General features: G+C 28.0%; 2 protein-coding genes across 2 annotated transcripts; both read right to left on the bottom strand.

Annotated features, from left to right (window-relative positions):
* Positions 1 to 721: 721 nt before the first annotated feature.
* Positions 722 to 2,899, bottom strand: LOC105447977. The gene is made up of 2 exons (XM_011686321.1): positions 2,731 to 2,899; positions 722 to 1,899 (listed from the first exon to the last, which is right to left on the bottom strand). The coding sequence occupies exons 1-2, from the start codon at positions 2,824 to 2,826 to the stop codon at positions 1,615 to 1,617; spliced, it is 381 nt and encodes a 126-aa protein (XP_011684623.1). The 5' UTR covers positions 2,827 to 2,899; the 3' UTR covers positions 722 to 1,614.
* Positions 2,900 to 2,962: 63 nt separating this feature from the next.
* LOC105448085 (protein PFC0760c-like) lies at positions 2,963 to 4,415 on the bottom strand. Its single transcript, XM_011686447.1, has 3 exons — positions 4,122 to 4,415; positions 3,639 to 3,743; positions 2,963 to 3,495 (listed from the first exon to the last, which is right to left on the bottom strand). The coding sequence occupies exons 1-3, from the start codon at positions 4,413 to 4,415 to the stop codon at positions 3,400 to 3,402; spliced, it is 495 nt and encodes a 164-aa protein (XP_011684749.1). The 3' UTR covers positions 2,963 to 3,399.
* Positions 4,416 to 8,433: the final 4,018 nt, after the last annotated feature.

Genomic DNA, 8,433 nt, shown 5'->3' with positions numbered 1-8,433 from the left:
ACTACTTGAAGTGTCCAATAGGAAAATCCTTTCGTTAGTAGTAAAATATTTTACCATTGGATGTACTTCAATAGAAAAATCATTCAATCAATGATTTATTCAGTTACTATTGGATATACCATCAATAGGAATACTATTAAATCAATAATATAATATTTTACCATTAAATTTACGTTAATAGGAACATCATTCTGTCAGTGGTACATATATAATATTTTGCCATTCGAGATAAAAAAATCATTCGGTTAGTGATATATTGTGAATATATATATTTTGTGTCATTGAATATGTGTATATATACATATATTATATAAATAAGAAAATCATTCAATCCAAATTATTGTGTGTGTGTGTGACTGAATATTTATTATAAAATTTATATAAAAATGTCTTCGAGATATATATATATCTCGAAGTAAATACAATCATTGAGTTATCATATAAAAATATCCAAATAAAAATGTTCTAATCCCTCTCGGATTTATTGATTAATGTGCTTACATACGTTATACCATTCACATTCATACACAGACATTTTTTATATATATCATTAATCATACAACAAAAAACGGGTCCATTATTTTTTACTACATTTAAAAACTTGAAGCTGGATGTTTTTAATAATAAACAATTGGCCACTACTATATCAGTATTTGGTATTAACTGTTGACCAATGAGAACAAAATACTTTTTTTCATTAATGCAAACACGCAATAAATGATCAATTTGGAGTATTTTTTTATTAAATAATTTTACAATAGAATTCAGTCTTTTAGTTAATCGCGTGTACGACGTGGAATGGAACATTGTATGTTTCCAGATAAATCTTTTAAAACTAGAAATCTAAATTTCGTCGTTTTGATTATTAAAATTATACTCTTATAGGTTCCCAATTAACATTGAAGTTTCTTGGGTCAAAATAAATTCATTACTATTTTCAAACAGAATCAAATTTTTGTCTTCTCTTATCGCATTTTGCACAAAATATTCATCTCCAATGAGCTGGCCAAACAGATCAATTGCTGGAGCAAATGTGTTCGTATTAAAAACACTTGGACCTGTCCTTTGAAGAAAATTTGTCAGCTCATAATGCTTAAAAATTTGGGAAATGACAGATCCTGTACTATGGAAAAGTTGCACTAGAATGCCATTACCATGTTCATACATAAATGCCGAACTATCCCACAGTACACCCCAATCTTTAACACATCTTGGCATATGCAAATGGAGATGCAAATTAAATAACAGAAATTCTGGTTCATATAAAGTTTCCGTTAATTCCACAAATTTATGAATACTTAACTTGGCCTCGTCAATATCAGTTTCAGTTACGTTCTCTTTTAGTAATAAACGCATAGTAAAAACTAATAAAAACCAATGTTCATAATATTTAATTAGCAATATATCGCGTAAAATTACTAATGAGTAGTACATCCCGAAATTTCGCCAATCTGTAGCTTTCCATAAAGCTCGCTTTTCTATACTCGAAGGTGTGCGTCGTATTTCCGTAGGCGGTTTTATTGATAAAAGTCGTTGGTTTACTTCATTTCTTTTGTTACCAATATACCATGGTCGATTGCGATAAGTGCTATTAAACCATGCCTCACAAAAGGTTCATATTGTTCCTAAAAGATTGGCATGCATGTAGTCCGGAACATATGACCGAACAACATCAAAAATAGGCACTACTGATAATGGAGAAAATCCTTTTACTCCATTGACAGATTCGTTTTGATTGATAGCTTTTTCTGCATCAGTGAATACTTGCTGGGAAGTTCGAAGAGTCCCAACAAATGGCCGATAAATGCGAATGCGACCACGTCTTTTTTCCATTGTCTCTCCGAGATTGAGACAAAATGGACATCCACCCTCACCATTGAATTGATTAAATTCTTGTACCTGCAAAGAAATATATATATATATATATATATATATATATATGTAAAGTATATTATAAGTCGGAAAAAACCCATACCACACAAATTGTTCAGAAAAAGTTAATCTTTAAAATAGTATATTTTTAGAAAATTTACTAATATATTTATATTTTAATAATTTTTACCTAACAATAATTAAAATTAACATTAATAAATAATTTTTTATGACCTTTCCCAAAATAAAAGTTGCTTATTTTTTCACTAAAAGTACGTAAATATATGTATACTCAAAGTATATAGGCAATAACGACTTTGGACAGGACTGCAGTTCAGTAATAAAAAAAATTGAAATGGCCAATGGAGCATCCAAAAATGATATTATATTACTGAAGGGTGGTTATGCCCCCTATACTTTGTATATTTATATACTTTTAGTGACAAAATGAGCGGTTTTTATTTTGGGGAAAATCATAAGAAATTATTTTTATTTTTTATTAAGAAAACATTACATAATTTTTTATATATCATCTTAAAGAACATCTTTTTTTTAAATAATTTTATTAATTTTAATTTTAATTGGTTACTATGTATTCTTTTTGTATCTGCAATATTTAAGAAGATATTACGAGTTCAACAAAATAAAAATCTTTTTTACCTCAATTTTCAAAAATTTCTAGATTTAAAAAAGAATTAAAAAATCTAAAAATATTTTATGTAATATCACAACATAAAAAAATCACGGAGAAATTCAAAGAGATAACTTGAAAATCTTTATGAATTTAAAATGAAATGCGCCATATATTTTGAGCGTTTTTATAATTATGAATAAATTACATTAATAAATATTTTTAACCTTTGGTCTAGCAGTGGAGTCAAGAATTGCGATTAAAGTATGAACTTTGATGCTGACATTTCCCTTTTCAGGAATAGGACATAATTCCCTTTTCATGTAATTGTGTTACTTCTTTTATAAAAGGCTTCAAATACACATCCATTCGAGGTGAACCGTCGCCAACCCAAAGTCCAGCTAAAATCATATTACATCTTCGGATTTGATAAGGTAACTCGTTCACCGCTACTTGTATCGGCCAGAGTGATTTCCTTGACGACTTGAAAATATTTGCACCATCGGTATTGAACTGCAGAGTTATGTCATTTTCTCCAATTACTCCATTTCTTTCCAGCGCTTTATATATTCTACCGGATGTCACTCCACTAGACTCACTTTTGCGAAGATGACTAACAACGTTTTTATCGATTAAGATGTCTTTTAATTTTTCAGATATTTTAAGGAAATATTTTTCCTCTTTCTCTAGTTTTTTTTTTATTATTTAAAGCTCCACATGCACATAATACTTGTTCAGTATTATTTGGAATTTCTAAGTAATCTTCACATATTGAGCAATAATAATGCTTATCAAAGTCTTGCATTTTCGGAAATCTTTTGAAAAACCGATGTTTCGTAGAGTACTTTGACTCCGGTAAATGGCAATCAATTAGTTTCAAAAAGTTTTCCCAACTTCTATCTGGAAGAGAATATCTTAAAAAAAAAAGACATGATGAGAAATTCGCTTTCACGCCTCGTGATCCGTGCTCCGTCATACAATTTCTGTTGCTCCTATAATATAAATTATATATAATAAAAATTAATGGAATTATAGAATTATGAATCTATTATAAAGTATTTCTGTTTTTTCTTAGTCATACATTATTACAGTATTATAACATATCAATAAAATATATAATTAAAATATATTATACCTCATCATCATTGTTATCGACATTGTTATTGTCGTAAATCCCATCATCAAAATGATTGTTTTCTGCAGGCTGAGAATCAGTGTCATTTTCCATGATTTCATTCATCTGTGAATGATACGTACATTTTAAATATTTCATATATGTTATATTTCAGTGCAATATAGCTTCCAATAAATATTTTTATTGCTTAACTTTTACACTTTGTATACTTTCAAATAATTAATATACACAAAATATTGAAGGCTACCGTGGTTTTTGCCAAATTAAGTTAGATTCATATTATTCAACACAGATTGACTGAACATTTAGGCATTTAATTGTTCACTTAGATTAGGAAATTGAATATACAATATATGAATATCTATTATATATTCAACTTCCTATAAAATAAACAATTAAAGCTTAGAAGAGAGTTGGACATTGCTGGATAGTGTAAATCTAGCTTTATCCATGCCATAAGTTTATTCTGGAAACCACACATACCGCCGGTTCATTTTCGACGCTTTCATCACCACTATCTAATGGTAGGCGATAATAATCATTAAGTCTTGCTAAATTCTCTCGATCATTGTCATTTTCACGACCAGGATTATTATCATCATTGTCAGCGTTAAAATTGAATTGGTTAGCTCGTGATTCACAATTATCATCATCATCATATCTATCTATTTGGTCTTGATTTATTATGTCATTATCATGTAAATGATCTTCTGCATGATCATCAATATCATCATTCGTCTCATCGTTTCTTCGCTGATCTCGAGTTCTTTTGGGCATTGGGACTGTCTGCCCATAGGTAAGCTAAGTATCGTTTTTTGTTGTAATTAGCCATATATATATATATTCTTTTTAATTAAATCATACAATAAAGTTTGACTGTAAAATTGAAAATAAATAAATGTAATTAGAACATTATAAATATATACAAGTTTAAATAATTTTTTAATTTTCGAAAAATTTAAAGGTTATGCAATTAATTTTTAATTTATCTTGTTTTGCACAACCTTTAAATTTTTCGAAAATTAAAAAATTATTTATATAAAAATTTTATATATTTATAATGTTTAAGTTACATTTATTTATTTTCAGTTTTACAGTTAAACTACATTGTATAATTTCATTGAAAGGAAAACTTACATATATATATGCGATCGATTGACAACTATCACAATAAATCACGATAAATCACAGTTGATTTTGTCGCGAGCATGACATCGATGCAGCATCGATTCAAGAATCGATTTTTTTGTAATCGCACGTTCTGCAGACAGATATATCACACAGTACACAGTTCACGCTTCGGCGGCTTTGGTACAGATTAGGTTAGGTAGAAGGCGCGAAATTCATGGCAAAAAGATATAGCGGGAAGTGAAAATCACGAAGGCTTTCGGAATATTGAACAAAGTGAAAAGTAAAATAGAAGTGCGACGGAAGTATACACGAAAACAATTCGTGCAGAGGACTTGAACACGCAAGACGACACTGATCTTCATGAGGCGATCGGCCGGTGGGCTGCAGAGGAAAAATAAAAAAAATAAGAAAACGCCAGAAACGGCGAACAAAAGGTGAGTGAGAATAATTATCTGAAATAAAGAAATATCTCTAACAAACTGATAATTTCTCTAAACAAAAGAGAAACACGCGGGAAAAGGAAAATACGTGCTAGCAAATATTATAACCCATAAAAAAATTCCAGAGTTGGCTAGATTTAGCCATATAGAATCATATTTGTCCACACTGCAAAAAATCGCATAATTATATAGCCACATGTCTACGTTTCGACTGTAGATTTCCCTTTAGCACAATTAATGCGTGCGGTGACAATCTAATTGCGACAAATGCGGGTTTTACCTGAAAGGCAGTGGAATTATGCCAACCATTCAGGAAAACATTAATTTTTATTAATTCTATTATTTATTACGTACATTTAAAGGTAAAATGTCAATAGCATGGCCAAAGAAATTGGCAGGTCTTTTCGAATTCTTCCAAGAAAATCGTATTGGCGTTGGGGAGGTGAATTGGATTATTTTGAATGAAACGCGAGAGTTAAAAGGAGGAAAATACAATGGATTATCTTAAACAAATTATAACAGAAAAAAAACCATCAACGTCAAATGGCCAAATAAAAACAAAGTTGCGAGTTGTTACCCAGCAAAATTATTACAAATCGGAAATAAGTATATATTTATTTAATTGTTCCAGATTTTCAGGTTATTACTACATTTGGAATTGCTTCTAGACGTTTTGCAATTTTAAATATGGCAATAACCATAAATCTAGAAAAATAAAATGGAAAAACGCAGTTTAAATGTTTGTATTTATTGTTAAATTATTATGTATTTAATACATACATTTTTCATGAAATTATTTCGATTAATTTTATATTATGCTTTACAATTTTTTAAAGAATGGGACGAAAGATCAAGCATGCGATAATTTGGAGAAATATGAAACAATGACTCCAATTAAGGAAGATCGTAAGCACATCAGCAAACACAAAGCCAACACCAGTGAAGAGAGTGACGGCAATGAATCATCAGAAGTAGTTCAGCTTGTAGATAACAAGGCTAGTATACTTTTTAGTACATATGTAAAAATATTTATATATACGTTGATTAAACGTCACACCATGCAACATAGATGACATAGATGCTAAACATGCACAAGTCAAAATATAGTTATAAAAGATATAAATATATAGGGCATTTCATATCAAACCAGACGATTCATTATCTTCAATTTTTTTATTTAAAGGATCAAAGATATATAATAAAAATTCTCTAAGTAAATAGTTAAATTTTTAGATTTTTTAAATCAAAATTTGGCGAGGAAATATTTTAATTTTAATTATTTTTTATTTTTTTAATTTTAATTTAATTTTCACTATTTTTATTTTTTGCATGAACTCTAATTCTTCAAAAAATCGTTTTTTTTTATTAAAGTATTTAATTAAGTCAATTTTTAAAAACAAAAATAAAAAAATATTTTTATTTTTATGAAAATAACGTATTTTTTCAAATAAGTTTTTGTTAAGAGAAAATTAGGAAAATTATTTTAAAATATTTTAAAAAGGAATTAAAAGAAACTTTGTTGGTTTTCAGAATTTCGGAAGAATGAGCCTTAAACATAATGGAAAGGAATAGAAAACAGGAAATGCAGAACAAGAATTTCAACCTGTCAGAAATCGTATATTCTATAGTATATGGTTTATTTCTGATAAGTTGAAATTCTTATTCTGCGTTCCCTGTTTTCTATTCCTTTTCATTGTATTTAAGGCTTTACGGTTTACGCAGAAAATAAACAAAAAAGTTAAATATTGAAAACAATTTTTTACTTTTAAATCAAACATTAAAATTGTAATTAAAAAATCTAAAAACATTTTTTGGCGTTTTTTTTCATATACTTTCAATCTCTAAAAAATTAGATCGATGGTAAATATTGTCTGGTTTAACACAGAATATTTCATGTATAAATAAATAGATATTATCATTGTTCAGTAGCTACGTACAATATAATTTTATATTTGTTTTACAGAAGGACAAGACACAAAAAAAGCTAAAGTCAAAAAAACATTTTCAGACTTCTATGAAGCAAGACCTCATCGGTAATCGGAATAAAGAGGAAACTGGAATAGCAAACTTGACGTTTACTACGGATGAGTCAATGATCAATTCTACAGAAAAGTTTAATTGTAAGTAATATTAATATCAAGAACTTAGATGTTTCTATATTGCAAAAAAAGAAGTATATATCAGTCATAGATTGGCGGTAAGTAAATAGAAGTCAAAATAATGTTGATTAATTTTTTTTAATTTGGCGACCATATTGATGAATATTTTTCAAGAACAACTTTGTTTTTTTAAATGAAAATCTATATTTTTTATTGCATAATCTTATTCTACGTAAAAGAAATAATTTATCTTAAATATTTTTGTACGATTTGTTTTTTAAGGTTTTTAGAGAAATAGCTATTAAATTATTAATTTCTTAATATTTTTTAAATCAAATTCTATCAATTTTAGAGAAAAGTTGCAAAAGACAAAAATTATTTATTTTCTTTTTATAGAGCTCTGGAATATTTTCAAAATTTATCTTTTAATACAAGACCAATATAAGAAAATGCAGTACTAAAAAAATATAAAAAATTCTGTAAAAGTTTCTACAACTCTGTGAGAAGAAAAGAAATAATTTTTGTCTAATTTTGTAATCATTTCTGTGAATATTTCAAAAAATAAAGACTATACAAAGAATATTTCAGATAAAAGTTATTTGTTTTTTTTTCCTAAAATAAGATTACAAAAAAATATATAATTTTCCATATAAAAAAACAAAGATGATCTTAAAATATATTTGAAAATACCCACGCTTAAAAAAATTATGCCATTTTGATATCCTCCCTCAAAATGATGGAATACGTTTTATATATTATAGTTTATACTGGCGGGATTTTAATATATTAGAGTTTATTCCACTAATTTGTAAAATATATAAATGGTCCATCACGCCATACCTATTAGAGGTGGAAAACTATCGATGGTAACTATCGATAATGTCGATATCTTAACTTCAAACCGATATATCGATAGTTTTCTTTTACTATCGATAGTTTTACGATAGTCGCAAAAAGTAGCCGAAAGCATTAACCGAACTAACCTAAGCAGACTGCAGGAGACAAGGCAATCCAAGTTAATTAATCCATTTCGATGGTGCACGATAAAAGATTTCAAGATTTAGTTTATAGTACTCATACATTAGATCCAAAATGTAAGCTGCCGAGTAAGACCACATTGCGAAA

This window comes from Wasmannia auropunctata, unplaced genomic scaffold, assembly GCF_000956235.1.
Source record: "Wasmannia auropunctata unplaced genomic scaffold, wasmannia.A_1.0 LD336090.1, whole genome shotgun sequence".
In the NCBI taxonomy this organism is placed as follows: Eukaryota; Metazoa; Arthropoda; class Insecta; order Hymenoptera; family Formicidae; genus Wasmannia; species Wasmannia auropunctata.
The sequence above is the reverse complement of the archived record's forward strand: the minus strand, read 5'-3'. Positions and strand labels throughout refer to the sequence as shown.

Bases quoted from the DNA above. Each gene is read 5' to 3' on its own strand.
- LOC105448085 (XM_011686447.1), bottom strand. From the start codon at position 4,415: ATGCCCAAAAGAACTCGAGATCAGCGAAGAAACGATGAGACGAATGAT. The intron at 3,744-4,121 runs GTATGTGTGGTT...TATCATTCACAG, and splicing joins GCGTCGAAAATGAACCGGCG to ATGAATGAAATCATGGAAAA. The intron at 3,496-3,638 runs GTATAATATATT...TTTATATTATAG, and splicing joins TCGATAACAATGATGATGAG to GAGCAACAGAAATTGTATGA.
- LOC105447977 (XM_011686321.1), bottom strand. From the start codon at position 2,826: ATGAAAAGGGAATTATGTCCTATTCCTGAAAAGGGAAATGTCAGCATC. The intron at 1,900-2,730 runs GTTAAAAATATT...ATTTCTTTGCAG, and splicing joins ACTCCACTGCTAGACCAAAG to GTACAAGAATTTAATCAATT.